We start from the raw sequence: 22,377 nt of genomic DNA on the forward strand, positions 1-22,377 counted from the left end.
TATAAAACATATATTAAAACAAATCTAAAACAGCAATCTGTCGAACAAAAGTGTCTTAAAAATCAAATAGGAATTCGTCACTATAACAGCGCCTAGCTTTTATCACAACCACTTATATTTACTTTACAGTTTATAGATCGCTTACGATCTCTTCAGGTAATTCAAACTGGATTCATTCTTCACGTATTCAGCGGCTTTCAGGTCAGTATTAGGCAACTGGAAGAACCATGTAATGTTAAACACATTGCAGCGTCTGCGTAACTTGAACGCACCCTGATTACCGTAAAACTGCTATTGTTTTAGAAAACTCTGTTGCATTCACAACAAAGGCAAATATCGAGCAATAAATATTTCTAGACAAATGCATTGTAACAAAACCTGTATTTGAAACAAAAGTGCATTATGAAAAGCACCGGAGAAGGTCAAGCTCCATTAAGCACCCAGGAAGTTGTAAAGTAAGAAAAACAAAACAAAACAATGAGTGTAAAAAATACATTCTGGTACAAAAAAAGGGGGGGAAAAATCTCCACATTCTTACAGTAATGTTTTGAATACTAATCTGTTGTATGGAGACATCCCTGGTTACATGTGCATCTATATAGTTAAGGAAAAAAAAGTCATGCATACATTTACTAAAATAAAAACAATAAAGATGGTTAGAATGATTTCTGTAAGACCACCTAAGCTAAGCACAACACAATTTCCAATAGGTTTTGATCATTTATGATTGCCATAGAAGCCTATGAATATGAGATTACTGAGGAGAACAGATACAATCAAACAAAGAGGTGTACAGTGATCCAACTTTAAACCAGATCTTTTTTGGCTCTGAATCCAAACTGTAATGCAGTAAGACTGTATTACTGATCTGGTCCACTTGGTGGCGCTGTAAAACAGGACAGAAAGTGGTGTAGGGAAAGAAAAAAACCCCCAAAACTGAGCTTCGTATGCCTTTGTGTGTTTAGACCACCCTTGTATTACAGTACTGCTTTTAGCAATCACTTATCAACTTTCCCTTGGAAGACTGCTTCCACAATTGTGAAATCACAATCGGTTCACTATACAGTGCACAATTTTTTGTATGAATATTAATGAATATTTATCCACTCATACCATGTAACTTATTAATGTCCAAAAGATATCCAGAGGGAACTGAATGAATCCACATAATTCACAGTACTGATTGTTGGATAAAGGATGCAGGGCACCATTTTTACACACCTTCAATCATCACCTCTTGGCCAAATTCAGCATTTTATTAGATAATAAATCAAAATAAACGCTTGCTGGGTGAAAGGAGCAAAATGTCCCTAGCTGACACGAGATCTGATGCCCTTTGCTTTTTCAAAACAGTAAGTTTACATTTGTATGCAGACATAAACAAAATAATTTCTGTTTTAAATATAACATTTGATTTACGTTTAGATTGGGTTACATATAGCCAGATATTCCATCTGTACATGACTGAAATTATTAGCTGATATGCCTGTACAGTTTAAAGGAAATCAAACGTGTAATGTAATTTGCTATTATGTTGTGCTCCTTGCTTTGCCTTCCTCTTTTTGACCTGCAAGTGGCCACTTATTTGTTATAGCTCTGATTCGAGTGCAGAAATATTGATATTGCATATCTATATTCATACGTTAAAGCCGCACTATTCTAGGGTACTAAATGGAAATAGATACAATGGCAATAACAAGTATGTTGGCATCTTTGAACTCAACCAACATGTCTGTACATGAGCTTAATGATAACATTGAGAAGGTGCTGAAAACAATATACAGGGCGTTTTTCATCACATTGCTGGGAAAAGTGAAATTTAAAGACTAAGATCAAGAGATCAGAATATATGGAAGATATGTAAAGATGTCCTAGCATTGTGTCTTGACTCTGTATATCAGCCATGGGGGACAGGTGTGTAAGCATGAGGGCGCAGGACAGACAGGCAACCGACTCATGTCTGGACTTGTGGATGCACCACAGAAACTGAAGTAAAACGCATGCTTATGAATTGCTCCTGACTACATTATTATACACACCAGTATTTCTAAATATAAACTGATTGATTATATATTGCCTGAATTCCCGTTAAAGGCATGACACATGCCTGTGAGAAAAGATTACAAGTTTGCACATACAGTATATCTGCTTCTTTCTTTTTTAAGTTATGGTTTATTGATTAATATAGTGGAGAGTATTTTCCCAGAACTGCATTCACATGGACATGCTTTTGTCTTTACATGCAGAACTGGTGCTTAAGGAGTTAAAATGAGAAAAAAAAGGGGATAAAAACGTAAGAAACGGAAGGGTGTGAGAAATAGACAGGAAAGAAGCAGTGAAACCCACTAAACAGGTTTTAGACTTAGTCACCGTCGTGGGAAAGGACAAAATTACAAATGATCACAGAAAAAACAATCCCTGCTTTACGTGGGCCACCCATCTCCCTTTGAACTAAAACAGGAGTTCCTTCTTGCCTCTCTGCATAAACACGTGTTCTAACCAGTACTAAATATGAATCACGTATGAAAGCGCTTGTGTGACATGTGACATGAGATTTAAGGCATAAACTGAGGCAGATGAAACCGAGGCTACGTATAAAAAGAAAAAAAAATCCCCAGTGGCCTTTTGTTTTGTACATGTAAAAAAAAAGAAAAGAACTGCACCTGACATAACCAAGAGTTACCCTCCCAGCAGTACAATGACCGTTGCAGTAAACCAAACCAATACAAAAATAAAACCACTACAAACGTGCAGCACACGTCCTCACACCAAAACAAACACCCATCAATAAGTTATTAAGACACACAGACGTGTGCTAGGCACAAAAAAAGATAAACAAATCGTAAACCGGTACATTCCCACTGACACACACACACACACACAATCGCACATAAACCATCTCGAGGCACAGTTCAACAAATCACCATCAAATCACTGAGTACACAATCATGATACCCTTCTGCATTCAAACGAAACAAAATGTAATAATAATGCACTACAAAATAAGGCATTGTCATGAAAAAAGGCATTGTCATGAAGAAAAAAAAAAAGACAGAAGACATCAAGATATTTCTGCTAGTCGCTGAAGGAGCCCAGAGAAGCCAGCGGCATGCTGGGATAGCTCAGCCACTCTGTCCACCATTTCCTGTGTGGCCTGGACTGATGGGTAATTCTGAGCTGCATCTTTGGTGGCAACGACAACAGACTTCAGGGCCTGACAGAGACGTCCACTGGAGGTGGTGACCTGGAGAGACAGCAGACAGCGTGTGTGAGTTGTTATGGAAGCTCATAGTACAGTGGCCCATGATTGCAAACCATGTAACAAAAAAAAAACGCAAGAGCAAATCAGAAAGCACCGCAACAAATGAGAAAGCACAATAGCAAATTCAGAAACACATCAACATTAACTCGAAACAGAAAGACTAAGTCCTTATTGACCATCGCATGCTCGTTTCTGATTGGCTACGGGAAACCGCGGAAAAGCGGAAAGCTGGAGGATGTTTACAGTAAGAGGAAATATGAGCCGAAGTTAATCTGATGCTTTTATTTGTGCTTATTTTTATCAAGGGCATTCATATGATGTTATTTCTGATATGCTGTAATGGCATTAAGATGAGAATATGAGTCTAAAGGAAGTCAGGTTATTCAGAAGAAAAAACACTCCACTATAATAAGTAACTCTGGAGTACATTGTTTTCCCCAGGCTAACTAAATAACAGACTGAAAAGGTGCAATTCTTTTACTTTGTCATTGCCAAACACTGTGTTCCATCAGCAACAAGCACATGATGTTCAGTAAGGACCTACCCTTTCTGTTTTGAGTTAATGTTGATGTGTTTCTGAATTTGCTGTTGTGTTTTTGGTTTCGTTGCTGCGTTTTCTGATTTGCTGTTGCGTTTTGTTGGTTTGTTCATCTGTTTCGCACTTATGGGCCATCATTTTATAGCCTCCAGTCTACAAACTGAACAGCTAAATAATCAAACATTTGCCTCAAAAGAGATTGACTGTCTCAGTAATATCAGTTTTACATAAACAGTTTAAAAATCCCTAAAATTATGGAATAAGTTCATGTTAAAAAAAAAATGTTTCATAGCTCCAGAACAAACCTAAAGAAGCAAACTTGCTGACTGACTAGAATTGGGGTAAGAAAAATGGTTAGTGGTTTATTTTTGGCTTTTCTCCATTAAGAAAAGCATTATACTGCTTACTCAATTCTTGTGGACACACACATACACCCAAAACTATTCACAGATGGTTGAAGTCAGTCATGCTTTGGCCATCATCCATCAAGTAAATCTGCCCCTCCTTATAATAATAGTTATCTATGCTGACTTCAAAACCCAACTACAAGAAAACAACAGACACTTAACACTTAATGTTTTTATAGCTAACAGTTATTTGTTCATTCATTAACACCTCTGAAATCTGGCACTACACTGCCTCAACACTGTGACTCTACATGTAGGCCCACCTTTGCCCTGAGGTCAGTGGAGCTGAGGAGACGAGCAAGCGTGTCTCCAATAAAAACAAGCTTATGCGCCGTCACAATGAGACTCTTTCCCCTGGAAACAAAGATCCGCGGCGGCTGGTTCCCCTGAACACTACTGAACAGCGAGTCGATGGCGTCAGCCAGGCAGGAGAGGTGAGACAGGCTTTGGGACGAGTAGAAGGAGAGAAGCTCGGAGTCCTCGAGAGACAGAGAGACGGGGAGAGGAGGAGAGGGGCTCAACTACAGAGAAAAATTGAGTAATTATTATATAATCACCTAATCACGATTAGTTGAGGAAACTATAATTGGCAGATTCCACACAATCATTTGTTTCAGTAGTAGTAATTATAAGTAGTCTGTAAACATGATGTGTTATGTTACAATAACAATAACGGTTACGTTTACTGATGACATATACGCTGTTTCGTAGTATAATTAAATTGCAAGTGGTATGAAATCAACAATACAGGCAATTAAATGGTTAATTATAATTATGTGTACAAATATTACTCTTCAGCCATAATTTATGAGAACAACCCAGAGAAATCAGAGAGAATTTAGAGAGGAAAAAAAGTCACTGTAAATCATTGACAACAGAGCTGGGTTCTGCAAACACAAAACCTCCACTGGGCACTAGGGATATGTGTGTGTGTTGTTGCTCACTCTGGTATCATTTGTAGAGATGACCTGCGAAGTGCCAGTTTCAACCTGTGAGTCAGGAGGCGGCTCGGGCTTTCCCTGGATTAGGACACAGAATCAGAGCTCAGTTAACAACACAAACTATTCAACCAGAGCATGACAAACAGCCATGTAGTTAACTCTCCTGTTCTATTCCCTATTTAGCAATATATGTCTCATCACAACCATCCATTTCAGCAGAAATACATCTATAACATGTATTTTGTATCACCCAGTATATCTTATCTTCTTCTTAATTATTATCAATATAAACATTATTTATGGGAAAGGACACGCAAAACCTTTCTCACCCCGTAGTGTGATATGGCACAGTACACTAACAAATTCACAATCTCACATTTTGTCATTATTTCCATTGCTAAGTGAGCTATAGTGTAAGTTCCTGGGCTGAATGTTGTTACTATTCTTATCAGGGTACTACGAGTACTGAACAGCTATCATATAGATAGAGCCTGAAATAGTGAAGGTCATTGATTGGTGAAATGTAATCCTTACAGCTTCATCACATGTCATCACAGGCTCAGGTCAGACAACTGCCATTCTGAGTTGAAAAAAAAAAGAGCTATCTATCAAAAATGACTTTTCTACCAAACTCAAAGACATTCTGGTAACAGTGTCATCAAGTTCAATTTAAAATGTTGCATCAGATAGCAAGTAAAAGATAAATCAGACCTTGAAGCTCTGAAACACCTAACACTAATGTCACATGAGAAATGATGTCACCACCACACCACACCACACCACACTTTCTCCTGCTTTTACTGATACTTTAACACTATAGGAAATGGACACAGAAACTCAACCAGGATAGTTCTAGATTCATATTAGTAGCTGTAGGTGTATCACATTGTCTCGTGCATAAGCGACGTAAAACGGCAACTAAAATCACATTTGTGTTTTAGATTTACAAAAAACATTTTCAGCATGCACACATAACCGCCACATTCCCATATACAGTACATACTCAAGGAACAAATGAGTGAGAGAAATTTTATCTGAAGTATTATGGGTAGTATAAGCTTTTAAAATGAGAACAGAAGGTTAAAAAAAGTGTCAGTGAACCAGCTGATTGTAGTCAGAATTAGGGTTATTACTGTGTCACAGTTTTACAGTTAATAAAGGAGTATAAGCAGACAGTTACCTCACTGATGACTTTGTCAAAATACCAATTAAAATATATTTTCATCTATTACTGTTTTTTTTTCCCCAATCACATTCCTTACTCCAGTGGCTTCCTTTTGCATCCAGCTGCAACTCCCCAAAAATTTTACAATCCCCTGTAGACTCCCCCAAACTCATACTACAGCAAGCTCAGTTTCTCTGCACAGGGGATGCAACTGCACTGGAAACTCTTTGCCTGTGTAATCTGCAGTAAACATATTACACTGCTACCTCTGCTGTCACTTCTAGCGTGACTTTATCATGCACGAGGGTTATCAAACGCACAGAAGAACATGACATTGATGACCACAACTAAAAAAAACAATCTATTTCAGGCTAAGCAGCGCTGCACACTGCCACGCTAGGTAGATTTTTTTGGCTCAGTGTGCTGCCTTTCCTTGCAGCCACTCTCATTTTCAGTTTCTTATATCATATCATTTTATAATGTTGTCCTAAGAAAGAAGAACAATTAGAGGATTTGATGCTTTTGGTTTTTGTTATACATACAAAAATGTGCAAAGAGACTTTTGTACAAAGACTTTTCACCAGTAGCTTGTGTTTTTTAAATAGTTGATTAATACCAAGATATTGTGAAATCATGACATGATAAGTAGGTTATAATACCATGAACTTTCAAACACCTCTAGTCGAGATAGAGACAAAACGGGATTTCAGTGACTGAGGAAAGAGATAGATGAAACTATAGTGACACAACATTTGGGAATGTGACATGAGAGTGACACAATAAAGCCAGGTCCTAACCTGCAGCTTGACGTATCCTACACTGTCTCCTGCAGGGTACAGTGGAGGTGCAGGAGTTAGCCCGATCCCTGCATACTCATTCCCTTGCTCATCCTCACTCATCTGTCCAGCAAGGGGAAGAGATGCAGGTGCTGGAGGCAACGGAAACGCAGGAACGGGAGGAGGGGGGAGCGGGCGCTCCTGGATCCAGCTGCCCTTGCGAGATCCCATTCCACCTGCCATGGGTTTCACCTCGGCAACTGGCAATGCAGGAAGTGGCCTCCGTGAGAGAGACTCCTGAGAGGGCAGACGGGGTCTTGTTTGACTCTGCAAAAGGGTGGCGGAGTCTTCAAGAGCACGGCGGACCATCGTGAGCAGACCATCAGCTGGAGGGGAGGGGCCGCACACCGAGAGGGCAGGAAGGAGGTCTGCAAGAAGAGACCATGCCTGCTGAAGAGCAGGCGGGACTTCGCCAGAGTGACCTGCTTTCCACACTGACAAGATCTCAGCCAGTGATGCGGCCAGGTCCCGGGAAGGTGTAGCGGCGACCGAGGCAGAGCTGAGAGCTGATTGGACAAGAGCCGAGAGAGAGCTCTTCCACTGGATGTCACCTGACCCGGTGCTGGAAGCGGAAAGACGGCACGCAGGAATGTCCAATGCAAGAGCGGGCATGTCGTAAATGCCACCATCTGCTTCAGTGACATCCTCAGATGCCAATTCTGACTTTCCAGGACTAGGGATGGAGTAAACCTCAGCATTTCCTCTTGCTTCACCCACTGATCCAGGCATTTCACCCGAGTCTAAAGGCAGACCTGGAAGACTCGGAACACTGTACACGTCTTCTTCTATGTCTTCGCTCAGTGGAAGTGATGCCGGGACATTGTAGGTCTGCTGCTGGAGGTCTGAGGGTGGATTCAGGGCATGGGTGGGAACATCGTAAATCTGACACACAGTGAAGGAGGAAAGAGAGAGAGAGAGGGAGAAAGTGAGAGAGAGAGAGAGAGAGAGGATGTTATTCAGATAGACTACAGAATTGTTCTTATTCTACCCTCCATAGGCATCTGTAACTTGCAGCTACTGTTGAGCTTAAAACAGACAATAGCCTTCTTCACGAAGTCACTCTTTTTGAACTTTCTCCATCTTTCTAACACTGGGGGCTGTGTATAAAGGCTAAACTGTGCTCCATTTCTTCACTATTGTGATTTCTTAACAGAGAGCTGGCTCTGTGTCCTTTCCCTGCAATGACGCAGGCTCTCAGTGGCCTTGTTGAGAGCTCTTGTGGCTTAATGTTGGCCCAGAATAAGAGCACGGACATGGAGGCTGTACTTTCCACTGCCTTATTAAAGAAAAAAGCAAAATCTCTGGATTAAGAGTGTGTGTCATTAAACTTCTGTAAGCAGTAATTACATATTTATAGATGTAATTATACTTCTGTTAGAGATGGATAAAAATGGGTAACTCTACAAGCATATCTGTGGCAACTGTAATCATTAATAGAAAGAGTGTCACACGAGCTAGTCCTCCTAAGACAGACGGGTGTGACCAGCTGAGCGAGAGGAAGGCGACAGACAGAAGGAATTAGCTCACAGCAGTGAAAAACAGGTGTGGCCCTTAAACAGAGGAATGACTTTTTGTTTGTGAGAGAGACATAACTCCCACTGAGAAGTGATTGTATGAACAATGACTGACATGCTGATAAATTAAGAATATACTGTATGGAGACTCTTCGTGCTGCTCTTTTACCTCTGATGCCTGTTCAGGGTGTAAGGGGACAGCACGGGGGGTGTTATAGATGCTCTCACTCTCCTCAGCAGATACTGCAGGAACTGGCTGCTGCCATCTGTTTGTAGGAGGTGTGTCATACACCTGTAGAAAGGACAAATCCATTTCATGTAAAAGCTAAACTATAAGAACTAGCCACTCAATCGATCAAACAACGTAAACACGCAAATCAACCCAACAGTGGTCAATTAAGCTTTAGATTACATTAGGTCAATTAAGCTTTTGATTCACTGTTTTTAAAATTAGGTAATTATAGATGGTCCAGGATTACTGTGACTTGATTTTGAAAATTCAGTGGTAAACTTAGCTAGCAAGCAGCTAGCTAGTTTGTTTTTTTGTAACTAGCAGTTCCACCATTTTGTTTTTGTAATGCAAAAAAATAACAACCCAGCATTTTGTTACACTTTCAAGGTTTGCAAATATGCAAGGTTCTAGTTCACCTAGATAAACTCAACCAGACTCAAATTTCTGTTTCGTTTTGACTCCTGCTACTAGTCTACTTGATCGTGAAAATCAACACAGCATTAGATGAGTTCAACAAGGTGAGTCTGTTTTAAAAATATCAACCATCCCCATGAAAGCACAGGTTCATTGTAATCTACAAGTACAAACAACTCCAACATGAGTGCAAACTGTTTATAAAATTTGGTGTACAACTGAACCAGCATGGTATAAATGTAAAGTAATGTCAGTTTCCTCCTTTCATCTTTGTTTTTACCTCATCACCATGCTTTCCATCATCAGAAGCCATGCACTCTTTCTTCATCATCTGCATGTCCTTCTTCTTCCTTCCATCTTTAGTCATCTGTCTTTGTTTCTCCTCTTTAGCAGTCTCTGTGGGAGGACCTGCCTGCATAGTGGGTTTTGCGGCCGGGGATGGTGCCTGACCCTGAGGTAAATCCTTCCGGGTCACACTTCTAACTGGTGGCGCTGGTGGAGGAGGCTTCCGGCCAAAGTTAGGAGACCCTGGCAGCCCGGATTTCCCAGTTCGCACAAGAAGAGGGGATCCCTTCATGGTAGCCTGTGATGTTTTTCCACGACCCACCGGGGGAGTGGCACACTGACCCTGTGGTCTGGCAGATGACCTGCTTGTAGGGGGTGTGTTTACATTTTGTCCTGAGGCAGCCGATACCACGGCAGATCCAGCAGATAGCTTGCGCTCAGCTTGTGGAGTCCTTGTCATGGCTGTCCCTGGCGCACTTGGAGTTTGGTACATTCCTGGAAGTTCCTGACCTGCTTTAGCTTGGCTGGTTACCCCGTCTTGAAGCACTGGCACTGGAGCAGTGTTCACAGGAGTCTGATAAAAATCCTCACCAGGTAAAGCTGCCACAGATGGCCGAGGAACCAAATAGCAGGCATCTGAATGGCCTGTGATGGTCGACTCTCTCGGGCTTAGATAAGCAGCCTCACTTCCTGATTCGGCTGTAGATCTGGGCATAGCACTGGGCGACAGGTACACTGACTCAGAGGCACCCTGAGATCTGTACTGTGCACCTAGTGGTGCCATTGTGGCAGGGGTCTGATACACTGAACCCGCTTCTCCTGCCCGACCTCTGAGAGAAGGTGAGCGTGGACGTCCTTCAACTCCAATATCTGCCCATTCGGGCCTTGGCCTGGCACCAGAACTGGAGTGGGAGCGTGGGCGACTGCCTGGTCCTGAAGCCCCTCCAGGACTCTGGTACACCCCTTCAGCCAGGCTTGGAGGAGAGAGATACACTCCATCACCATCTTCCAGGCGGTGCCCGTTAACATGGCCCTGCTGAACAGGAGAGAGATAAACTGAGTCCACACTGGGAGCACGGCGGGCATCCGGTGCGGTCTGGAGGAGCCGTAAGCGGTTAGCAGGGGCGATGCCTTGGCGTCCGTGGAGGGAGCAGAGCCACCAGCCCGGCCCGCCATCTTGCTCCTGCTCTAGCACCATCAAGATGTCACCTTTCCGGAAAGCCAGCTCCTCTGGACTCTCAGCTGCATTATCATACAATGCCTTTGCTAGCACCGTCTGAGAAAAAAAAGAGAAAGAAAGACAGAAAACACAGAAGGAAAAAAATAATTACATTAGCATGACATTTAAAGTTTAGAAACACAGACAAGAGTGATAAAGATAGTCATGGGGAACACCTATACAAATCTTGGCATGGAAAAACAGTAGTGAGAAAAAGGAAGATGGGAGTGTATTGTACAGTGTATTTGCTAGCACTGTCTGAGAAAAAGAAAAGGGATGGAAAAAATACACTGGAGAGGATACATAATTAAATAAGAATTCAAATTTTGATTAAAGTAAATACAGTAAGAGAAAAACGGAAGCAATCACTGGAAAGAAATATAGAGACCGAATATTTCAATTAATGAAAAATAGAAGAGAAGGAGGAAAAGAGTTTAAAGTTTTAAAAAATTGGCTGCTTTGTTTTCATGCATTAAAAGTTTAAAAGCAAAACAGGATATTTGGATATTCAGTGCATATGAAAGCACAGTCAGTCATATCACACCACACCAACATACCAGAAATGCCACTCATAACACAATTTGGTGAAGTAAATCCAATGTGTTCAGATTTAAAAAGTCTTAAATCAATTTAGCCAAGCTCACTTTGCAGAGCTCCACCTCGAGTGAATACTGCTCTGATTAGAGTTGCACAAGTTCTACTGGCAGAACAGGACCAAGCAGGCAAACAGCAAGCCAAGCCAAACATAAGGCCTATTATACAGAATAACGCTCCAGTTTACATCAGTTCAGCAGATTACACAAACAACAGTCCAGGAGATAAAATGACCTTGTTTTTCTGCTTGCTTGACAAACAGAAACTGACAGAAGCTGGCAAAAGACTGATAGAGGTCAGAAACACACTAAAAACAATAGTTACTTGAGGAAATTCTGGCTTTCCTTTTCCTCTCAATACAGAAGGTAGTTTCATTTCAATAAGATGGTGTACAAACTAAAAACAGCCCCGTCGCTTCAAATGAGAAGTAAAACGGAGGTTTTTATTCTCTGAGGCTGTTTAATAAACCCGAGCCATTTCTGGGAAAGAGATGATGCGTTAATGCTGTTTGCGCTAAACCCATTTCCCACTAAGGCCTCATTCATTTAGCTCATATCTGCTCAGCGTACTGATACTAACAATTTGCAGTCGAATAATCCAGGTGTGTGTCAGATAAGTCTCCATTAGATGTGCAGCATTAGGGCTATGCAGAAAAGTCCAATGCAAATGGAGTCATCGCTCTAGCATCGATTCAAATGAGCTATTCTGAGGTTGCATGTTGTTCGAGATGACTTTTATTCATTAGCTTACTTTACTACAGCCACTGGAAGATCAGCATTGTCTCTAGTGACTGACAACTGGTTACTAACCCTATACATATGGTAAGTGTGACTTTACTGGCTGCCTTTATTAAAGCACAATAGAGTCAATAAGTAAATGAGAGAGAGAAAGGGAACAGACGATAACGAGAGAAATGAGCGGGGGAGGGGGGTTCCACATCTGTCCCCTGGTTTTAGGGGCCCTTTTGTCATCCGTTCAGCCTGTACCTCTCTCATGTTCCCTGTCTTTCTCTTTCTCTCTCCCTTGGGGGTGAACTACTCTGGGACAAGCTGAGCCCCGATCGCTTCTCCTCCTCTCTCCCAGAGGGATTTCAAATGATTGGTCCCAACAGCAGTGGATTTAACAGTGGTGAATGTTAAATACCAAAGTTTGCATGTCAGACTGGCAACGTCTTTCATGGGCTTTCAATTAAAAAAAGACACACACACTTACAGAGAGGGACATGACTGCCACCGATGTCTGTGTCAAAGCTCGGCCCGGGTGTGTGCTGGTTCTGCTCGAGCCTTTTATCCTAGTCACTTATGGAGCGTGTAACCCATGTGTACGTCTGTCAGAGCCAGGCGTTGACTCAGATGTCCCAGTGGCGTAGACTGGCGTGTTGTCAAAAATACTCTTTTCCCTGCATCAAGAAGAGTCGATTGCACACTGCAGATAGTCTTCCTCGCTGTTTCACATGGTCTTCCATAACTTTATCTCCTGGTCTGGACCTGAAGGTTAAAAAAATAGCTTTCACACTTTTCAAAATTTGTGGTTTAAATAAAAATAATCCCATGAGTAAACTAGTGCTAAAAAAAATCCAGTGTAAAAGAAAAAATATCCGAGCTGTAGACATGTGTTCATAATCACAGCATTTACAACCTCAAACATTTAATGAGCTCCTATTAGCTGTCAATAACATGGTAATAAACAGTTTGTCTACAAGCTTATAAAACAGAAATGGTTTTATTCAGGTACTTTCATTGTGAAGTAAGCTCCATTTATGTCTTGCTGAACATTTCATTAAACTGGTATCAAACCTAAACTGTGCTTAATTATGTTTCAGGATGTTATTAGGGATGAAAATAAGACAGGGCTGAGGAATATGTAGTCAATCTTCTCGGAGGATTTTTGAACAGCCACGTTTCAGCCCACAAACCCCACTCCAGACCCAGACTACTAACGCTATCATCTCACGTTCACAACAAAAGGACGTTCATGTGCAGCTGAAATGTGGGCTTTGGGAAGGTTAGTGGACAATCTGCAGATCCATCATGGACGCTGTGGGAGCTGAACCAGCCGAGAAACGGGATTCGCTTCCCAACAAAGAAGCTTTAAAATAAACTCGACTGAGAATGTGTGTGAAAGAAAGAAAGAAAGAAAGAGAAACGGGGAGAAACGACGTCTTACCGTCACTCCGGCGAGCAGACATCACGGAAAGGAGGGATGAGGAAAGACAGGCGGAATTACATTCCTGAAAAACGGGGCTGTCTTTTTCATTCTTTGCTATTTTTCCTGCTTCATTTGCGCTGCTCCATTTGCTCGGCCCTACCCCCGGCCTTCTGCACGGGCCACTCGGGTTTGGGATTACACACACACACACACACACACACACACACACACACACAGTCACCCAGGCGAAGTGCTCCCCCTTTACTATAATGAACACGCTGGCGCTCTGCCCCCTGCTGGACAACTGCAGGAACTACCACAAGCTCAAACTCCACTGTGAAGAAGAAACACACATATACATATATTTCACACCTCGTAATATAAAAGCTAAACAGCACACATTAGGAACCACAGGCTCCATTTATTTTCAGAATGCTGCCATTCTGCGCTGTGTCAAAATTATTAGCACCTCTGTTTTTTTTTTGTTTGTTTGTTTGTTTTTGTGTGTGTGTGTGACAGTATGCGTTGTTTTATGAGGCCTTCACCTAAAATACATACTACTACCTAGTAAATTTAATATGTAAAAACAGTGGACACAGACATGTTTGGTTGTTTTTCTGGTCTTCATAGTTCTCCTTCCTCAGCTCAGACTACACCTGTTACACTGAATTTAATTTTGGCACGTGGTGTGTGTGTGTGTGTGTGTGTGTGTGTGTGTGGGCATGTTTTTATATCTTGGTAAGGACCACAAGGATAGGGATATCTCACAGTTTTTGTAGTCTTCACAAGGATATCTTTATTTATTTATTTATTTATTTTTTTAAGAAAAGGCAAAAGGGGTTAGATTTCAATGTAGGCATAGCATTAATTAGCTGCATATAATTATGTCAGCGGAAGGTCCTCAGAAGGATGGTAAGAGAAAAGTGTGTGTGTAGGGGGCATGTATTTATCACTCTGAAGGAACTGAATACTGTGATAGTTTTGAAGTTGTGGGTCAAACTGGCTAGTCACCAGAATGGAAACTGCCTTTTCCTCGAAAATAAATAATACATATTAAGAAAGTAAAGCTAAAAATAGCTTTTATTTGAAAAGAGCCGTAGGATCGCCTCGTGAAAATATTGTGAAATTCAGATTAGATAGATGGTGGTGTATTATTTAGCTACAGTAATACACAAATCAGTGCAGTAATTAGAGCAGTGGTTCTGCAGTCTCAGCAGGAAACACATTTTCTGAATACTACATGCTCTACAGCTCATTATAGATATTATAGTGCAGTGGAAGTAAAGGAAGTAAAATCTGTTCCTGCATGCGATGGCAGAGGAACACCACTGCTAAATGTTTACTTTTGCAACCCACCATGTTTGAATCCATGATCTCATTTGTGCACACATTAGATCAGTAGTTTCTGTCCCACTGCAGTGTGTACTCCTTGCTCTGATTCACCTGACTCAGCTAATGAAAATGACCTCATTAGTCGAATCAGAAGAGAAAAAAGCACGAAACTGTGCAGTGTGTGTGTGTGTGTGTGTGTGGTCTCTGGAACTGGGATGAATTAAAGTCCAATACTTGGTATTTGGTCACAAATGTCCTGCACTGAACATGCAAACCACATTTAGTTAAGCATTCTTTGTTGGTTAGGATTATAGTGTACAGTGTGAACTGGGAAAGTGGCAATGGAAATTGTATGTCATGGCGGCGTGGCATAAATAATTAACCTCTTAAACCTTCAACCCTCTTAAAATCTTCAATTATATTTTCAGTGATATGGCACGGGTAAGACAATATTGTTGTTAATGTGCCTGTGCCCACAAAGTAACTTCAAAATTTATTAGTTCATTTTGCAGAAGTTTATATTCATTACAATATTCATTCCAAAAAGGTAGGCATATCTAGTAAGTATCTTCCACATGGGAATCAATCACCATGTGTGTGTGACTGATATTTTATGTACTTTATGCATTAATAGATTGTGAGTTGTAGTGTGCAGGTTAACGTACAGCTTTATTTAATTCTACTTGGGGTTATTTTCCATAATAAATGTTTAAAATAAAGAAACATATTAGAGGCAATAAAGCAGCTTTGATTTATTAAGGTATATTAATAGTCCACTGAACCTAACTGACTCTACATCAAAATTAAACAAATGAAATGAACACCTGTTGGGTCTCTCCAACCTGAACAGCTGCATAGAAACGAAGTTTTTCTTTAAAGGTGGTAAGATAAGTGTGTAGGTGACGTTTAGCCACCGAATCGTAGAAGGACACTTGACCTCGTGGGTAGTCCAAATACAGACCAAGCTTGGCCGGTGTGACGTACAATGTCGGAGTGGCTTTACCATCATTGATTATTATTTTGCCCTCTGCTGAGGCAATCGTCCATATGCCACTATCAGGATATATATCAGGGGTGCTATCTGCATTGAAAGACTCAGTACGCAGTCCCAGAGTCCACGGCACACTCTGCGTCACCTTAAGTTCAAAATAAGCCCTGGTGTTCAGCAGGTTTGTAGATGAAACACAGATACACTGCTGGTATGTCTCGTCCGTTGGGACACTGGGAGGACTGCTTAAGGATGCTTGGTAGAGACTTTTACCATCACTGCTCACTCTGAGAAGATAGTGAGCCGACCGAGGGTTAAGAGTCATATCAGCTGTTGACAAATTGCAGTAAAATAAAATGAAAAATGAATTTCAGCAACAACAAGGAGAATTCAACAGAATTACACCAAACTATTTGTTAGGAAGTTCAACATGGAGTTGTGTGTTTTACAGGAAATTAAACAATTAAAGGAAAACTATGTGATGTTATAACAATACTGGTGGCTGACTGAATGAGTTTATTCAGTCTAAATCAGATATCCAGCACACACACGGTTACACAGCTGTCACTGAGAAGTCATTTGTTATGACCCATAAAATTATATTTTTAAAGCCTCTTCAGAAACAGTGTGAGTGTGTACCATGCAATGGATGTGCTGTAGCTTTTCATTTCATTTCTGTTTCCAGCCTGAACATATCTGCTCAACTCTGCTGCGTTTCAGCTGAAGGAAACTCACAAATGTAGCTTTAAGAGAAGCAGTGGGCTCAGTTTTGGTGAGTGGATGTCATGCCAGTTTTTTGTTGTAATTGCAGTTTACCTCACTGGCAGCAAAGGACTATTTTAATTACACACTGCTCCTTTAATTGTGTAATTTACATAGCAGTACATTTTCTGTTACTGTACCTTTAGCTGCTACGATCCAACTCCACACTGCAAACAAACACAGAGAATCGCTACACCTCAAGAGAACTTGAGACAGAAAAGGCTTGATAGATAATCTATGATTAAACTGCAGCAGAATTTTTTTTTTAAAAATCATTTAAAAAGTCAGACACTTGCAAAAATTAAAAAACAAAGAAAAAACATGGACACAATGGAAGCAGGATGAATTTGAATACAAAGCAAGGCAAGTGTAAGGGAACATGTTCTCACCTTCCTCTGGAACAATGCCTTCTTTTCCTGGTGGGAACACAAACAGGAACAAACAGGGTAAAACATGTACATTATTCTGTACATGTGAGGGAAGAAATACACTCATGCATATTTACATGGCTGTAATGCCAATCTAACATGTTTATTACAACAATGCAAAGACGATACTTACTTGACAGACTTGGAAGCTCCTTAGGAACATCTGACACACCTAAAGGAGAAAAAAGACAATATTTCAACTACTGTTTAAAGAAAGGAAAGTTGTTTCCCTGTAGCACATTCATAAAGTATAGCTCTCCAGTTGCATAGATCTACATTGGATGTAAAAAAAAAAAGTCTACACGCCCCTGCTAGAATTACAGTTTTTTGTGATGTACAAAATGAAACCAAGATAAGTCATGTCAGATTTTTTTTTTTTTTACCTTTACTGTGATATAGCAACCACAAAAGTTAAGTGAAAAACAAACAGAAATGTTTTAGGGGGGAAAAAATTAACCTGGTTGCATCAGTGTGCACACACTTTTATAACTGGGGATGTGGCTGTGTTCAGAATGAACCGATCGCATTCACACTCACGGTCAAAAGTAATTATCATACAGCTGTCATCACTGAAGTGATTCTGATTAACCCCCAATAAAGACCAGCTGTTTCTGTAGGATTTTCTGGCTATGGTGAAAAACAGCTTAGAAAGCATGTACAGGATCTCACTTGTCGAAAGGTATCGATCGAGAGAGGGGTACGAAAGAATTCCCAAAACATTAGATGTACCATGGAACACCATAAAGACCATCAGCAACAAGTGGAGGAAATGGGGCACCACAGTGACATCACCAAGAACAGGACGTCCCACCCAAATTTACGAAAGGACAAGAGAAAACTTATCAGTCAGGCTGCCAAGAGAGTTACGGCAACATTAATAGACCTGCAGGAATATCTGGCTGTTGGAGAATTTTCTCTATTCCCCAAATAAAACCAGCAGACAATCCTATAGATCAAAAGAAGAGAAGTTTATTCTTCCTCTGCAGAGGGAGCCCACCTCAGCAATACAGCAGCAGCATGTTATCGCTTCAGCTATACCACGGAAGTGAGCCCACGATCAGAGGAGGCGTAGCTCTTTTATAGTGAGGTGTAAACAAGAGAACAATTTCTCATAGGTTATAAAATAATGAATATTCATAATTGTATAGAAAGGGCATACACAAGTTTATACATATATATGGGGCTGCTTCTCTTCAGCTAGGACTGGGGCTTCTAGTCAAGACAGATCACAAATACCAATCTATTTTCTCACAAAACCTGCAAGCCTCTGTTAGACAACTGAATATGAAAAAAAAAACAATAACAACACCACAATTACAACACAATAACAACCCAAAGCCCAAACCCAAGTCAACAAATAAATGGTTTCAGAAGAGGATATATCAATGTTTTGGAATGCCAGTCAGAGCCCAGATCTAAATCCTATCAGACATCTGTGGAATGATGTGAAGAGGACTGTGCACAGGACATCCCCTCGCAATTTGATAGATCTGGAGCATTTTCCAAGGAAGAGTGGAATAAAATTGCCAAATCAAGATGTGCTAAGTTGGTAGACTTTTACATCACAAAAACCTGCAACTTTAACAGGGATGTGTAGACGTTTTATCCACTGTATATTACAGTGTCTAAAGTGAAACCTAGATAAAACAAAACTGTAAACATCCCCTTGTACATGTCTGAATCATGCTTCTGATTTTATTATTTTATATGACACTTCATCTAGGTGAAATATTCACACATGTCTTTCATGCCATCAGCCATCAGACTCTACAATGCCACAATACCCAGTACCTCCTACTCCACTGACTGAGTCTCACACACACAAACACACACACACACACACACACACTCAGCAGTTAATTGTCACTCCACAGATATTGCACATGTATATACACAAGTAGAACTCTAGAATATGTATATATACACAGATCTTTTTATTGTTCCTATTGTTTCTATCGTTTCTATTATTTCGATTGTATAAGCATTTATGGAAATTTTATTATTTTCTTTGATGTTAATCCTCCTACTTGTGCTGCTGTGTCAACTTGAATTTCCCTTATGGGGGATCAATAAAGGTACATCTTATCTTATCTTACATTACGGAAATTATAAATCAATAGAGAGCATAGTATTTACCTGTGTTAAGCTGATTGTTCACTTCCATTAATCTAAAAGCTGTCACAGTGAGAAAGTGTAGCAGTTAAGTTTGTGTTGTTAATCAACGCAATGTGAAATCATCTAACATGGAACCAAAATGATACTCAAAAATTCTGAGCAGATTTTCCAGACTTGAACTGAAGCTTGTTGGTTAAACAGCAAATTAGCTAAACTTATATGAACTTATATGAACATCCTGAAAAAACCAATTCTCCTCTCACCAGTGATAATGACGCCACCGAGCAGAGCGAGAATAATGACGATGCTGACTGTGGCTGCCACTATCAGAGTCCTCCTCTGCAGAGTGACCCTGTCTGCACCGTTAGTCAGAGTCAGAAAACACAGAATGTCATCTACTGTATATTACATGTGGGGCCTGTACTCTGTAAAAATCTCAAAACATATAAAAAATCATATGTAATAGTGACTATATTAAAGCTTTTACCTTCTGTATTCTGTGCTTGTGCATCCTGTGGAGATACGTCATTTTGCTGGTTGCCTCCTGGACATCGTATTCAAACAACAAGGGTAATATGTATATTAAAAAATAACATTAAATTTAATAAAATATACATTTTCTGATGTAACAGCTGTACTTTATAATAAATAATGATCTACCCTCCTCCTCTGCCTCATGGTTGAGGTTTGAGCAGCCGGCAAGCATGTCTAGAGGAACAGATGAACGGATAAGTGAAACATATCAAAGGTTATCACATATCAGGGTGGTTTTCCGGACAGGGATTAAGCGTAGTCATAGATTAAAAGACCCTTTTAAACTGGAGTAACTCTAATCACTTTCTGAGTCAGGTATACAAATAGTCTTAGATTTAGCACAGTCCATATTTAAATGATCCAACAAACCATCCAAGTGAAAGACGGTACTTCCAGAGGAAATGAAATCTTTTTAAATTAAACCTCTGAAAAGGCGAGTTTAACTTTGTTTTTTTCAAAGAAAAAGCTTTGATCACTTTGTCTACCAGATAGACTAGTAGCCAGCACCAGCCAGGTAAATACACTAATGGCCTATTAGCCTAAGGTATAATTTTATTACTGTGGAGACATCCCAGAAATGCCAGGCTGTACAGATAGATGCTCTACCCCTCTACACCACATTCTGACTGGAACTGGAATTACAGGAATTGGTTTTCCATTCATGTCCATGGTGTATGTTTTCCAGAATTACAGTATTCCAAACACTTTGAGCTACATCACATCATTTCCTAACATCCTCTCTTTTCAATGCTCAGTTTGAAAGAGGAATTCAGGATGAAATTTGGCCTGCCGTCAGTGATTATGCTCAGACTATGATTACAATCAGCAACTCTTAAGCACCTGAACTACAACCAGACTCTCCAGATAGTTTCACTAAGGATGTACTCTTCTAAGGACGTGCTTGGAAGAAGCAATCAAAGGGTACATTCTCCAAAGATTGCTGCCTCTCAAGCATTTCTCTCAGGAAGTCAAGTGGATTTTATTTGCAAATGCACCACTGGCTTTATATTTCTTCCTTCCTTTCTCCCTGCTTATCATCACTAAATTCGTTACTGATGTCCAGAATGTGGTGCTCTTCATCTTCAACAATATGGTACTTTGAAATTATTTCCTGCCATTAGTTTAGGTGAATATGAATTTCCAGTGCCACAGACAGATGGTGCAGTGAGTAGCATTGCCCTATCACTGCTCCAGGGTTCCCGGTTCGAGCCTGAGCTTGGACTACTGTGTGGAGTATTGCATGTTCCCGCATGGATTTCAGCTGGGTTCTCAGGTTTCATTGCCACCACTGCCAAACTGGCTACATTGAACTGCCCTTAGGTGTGAAAGAGTGTGTGAATGTGTGTGTGGTGCCCTGTGATAGACTGCCATCCCATCCAGGGTGCATTCCTATCTCATGCCTGTGTTTCTGGAATAGTCTCTGGCTCCACCTTGTCCCTGACCAAGATAAAGAGGCTACTCAGGATGAAAGAATGAATGATTTTCTGTATCCATTCCACATTTTTATAAACAACCTTCTTATCCCTCTAATTATTCACAGTAGCACAGGTCTAACTTAGCTTAATTTAGTTCAGGCTGGCATAGTCTGGAAGTAACTACTCTTGATTAATTATTCTGGATTAAGGCCTACTTCTGGTTTAACTTAAACCCTGTCCAGGAAACCCATTCTGGGTAAACTCTAGAGACTGCTGGGTGTGGAGATCAGCAGTTTCTGAAATCCTCCAACCAGCCTACCTGGTACCAACAACCATGCCACGATTAAAGTCACAGAGATCACACTTTTCCTTCATTCTGATGTTTGATGTGAACATTACCTGAAGCTCTTGACCTGCATCTGTATGATTTTTTTGCATTGTGGTGCTGCCACATGATTGGCTGATTGGATACCTGCATAAATGTGTAGGTGTATAGGTGTTCCTAATAAAGTGGACGGTGAGTGTATGAGACTGTTAACTCTAAGTGTCCTTTAATAAACTTCAAATGGCATTCTTTAATGAACGTTCTTTAACTATCTCGACTAAATAATAGCTTTCTAACCAATATATTTTTAAATGCTGGCCTGGATAGATACATGAGGTGAGGCAGTTAGCTGCTTAGCTAGTTAGCCAAACAGCTCACATGCCAGAAAAGTTACATTTTCTTACCAATACAACGCCTCAAGATTATTTCTAGAAGCAGTTCGTGTGAAACTGGCTTTGTGTGAAAATGCTAAAGATACTTAGGCACTGGTCAAAATAATAATAATAATTTGGAAAAAAAAAAGGTCGATATGGCTAATAAACTCGAGGGAAGTGAGGACGATCTGAAGTGGTGTCGCTACAGGGTTGCCAGATTCAGACGCCTCCATCCAAACCTGAAATATTGTTGTGGTGCATAAAGTTTCCTCATATCTGGCAACCACAGCGCAGCTGGAATAAGCAAGACAAGTAATTTAATGAGCTAAATTAGAAAACGTCACTCTAGCAAACGTTTATAGGCTAACGTTTGAGGGCTCAGTTTTTCCAGATAATATTAAAATTAAAATGCTAGATTTACTGTACAGTGGGATGCAGTGTTATTTGTGATCATAATGGTTTTGGTAAACTCTGCTCTGCTGTCTGTTTGCAGCAGCTCCCTCTAGTGGACGAGAGGGGAAATTATTCTCCTGATTTTTTTTTTTTTTA

General features: G+C 40.5%; 2 protein-coding genes across 4 annotated transcripts; both read right to left on the reverse strand.

The window, feature by feature from the left end:
- Window positions 1–364: 364 nt before the first annotated feature.
- efs (embryonal Fyn-associated substrate) lies at window positions 365–13,770 on the reverse strand. 2 transcript variants are annotated; one of them, XM_026936744.3, is made up of 8 exons: window positions 13,574–13,770; window positions 12,620–12,894; window positions 9,590–10,870; window positions 8,833–8,955; window positions 7,111–8,031; window positions 5,152–5,226; window positions 4,471–4,686; window positions 365–3,244 (listed from the first exon to the last, which is right to left on the reverse strand). In XM_026936744.3, the coding sequence occupies exons 2-8, from the start codon at window positions 12,629–12,631 to the stop codon at window positions 3,062–3,064; spliced, it is 2,811 nt and encodes a 936-aa protein (XP_026792545.3). In that variant the 5' UTR covers window positions 12,632–12,894; window positions 13,574–13,770; the 3' UTR covers window positions 365–3,061. The 2 variants fall into 2 exon arrangements, with proteins under 2 accessions (XP_026792545.3, XP_026792544.3); XM_026936743.3 differs by having other exon boundaries at window positions 4,471–4,728.
- Window positions 13,771–15,555: 1,785 nt separating this feature from the next.
- Window positions 15,556–22,129, reverse strand: LOC113540349 (E3 ubiquitin-protein ligase TRIM39). Of its 2 annotated transcripts, XM_053233558.1 has the most exons (10): window positions 21,859–22,129; window positions 21,529–21,601; window positions 19,841–19,888; window positions 19,668–19,724; window positions 19,444–19,536; window positions 19,202–19,240; window positions 17,199–17,237; window positions 17,027–17,053; window positions 16,778–16,804; window positions 15,556–16,205 (listed from the first exon to the last, which is right to left on the reverse strand). In XM_053233558.1, exons 2-10 carry the CDS (start codon window positions 21,581–21,583, stop codon window positions 15,691–15,693), a joined length of 900 nt encoding a protein of 299 aa, XP_053089533.1. In that variant the 5' UTR covers window positions 21,584–21,601; window positions 21,859–22,129; the 3' UTR covers window positions 15,556–15,690. The 2 variants fall into 2 exon arrangements, with proteins under 2 accessions (XP_053089533.1, XP_026792597.1); XM_026936796.3 differs by lacking the exon at window positions 21,529–21,601 and having other exon boundaries at window positions 15,558–16,205; window positions 21,859–22,124.
- Window positions 22,130–22,377: the final 248 nt, after the last annotated feature.

Source organism: Pangasianodon hypophthalmus, chromosome 4 (assembly GCF_027358585.1).
Source record: "Pangasianodon hypophthalmus isolate fPanHyp1 chromosome 4, fPanHyp1.pri, whole genome shotgun sequence".
NCBI classification, from domain to species: Eukaryota; Metazoa; Chordata; class Actinopteri; order Siluriformes; family Pangasiidae; genus Pangasianodon; species Pangasianodon hypophthalmus.

Coding starts and splice junctions, on each gene's coding strand:
- LOC113540349 (XM_053233558.1), bottom strand. CDS start 21,583: ATGTGGCAGCACCACAATGCAAAAAAATCATACAGATGCAGGTCAAGA. Junction 17,054..17,198: donor GGAGCTTCCAAGTCTGTCAA/GTAAGTATCGTC, acceptor TGTTCCCACCAG/GAAAAGAAGGCATTGTTCCA. Junction 16,805..17,026: donor AGGCATTGTTCCAGAGGAAG/GTGAGAACATGT, acceptor GTTTGTTTGCAG/TGTGGAGTTGGATCGTAGCA.
- efs (XM_026936743.3), bottom strand. Junction 8,956..9,589: donor ATGGAAAGCATGGTGATGAG/GTAAAAACAAAG, acceptor TCCTTTCTACAG/GTGTATGACACACCTCCTAC. Junction 8,032..8,832: donor ACCCTGAACAGGCATCAGAG/GTAAAAGAGCAG, acceptor ACTGTGTGTCAG/ATTTACGATGTTCCCACCCA.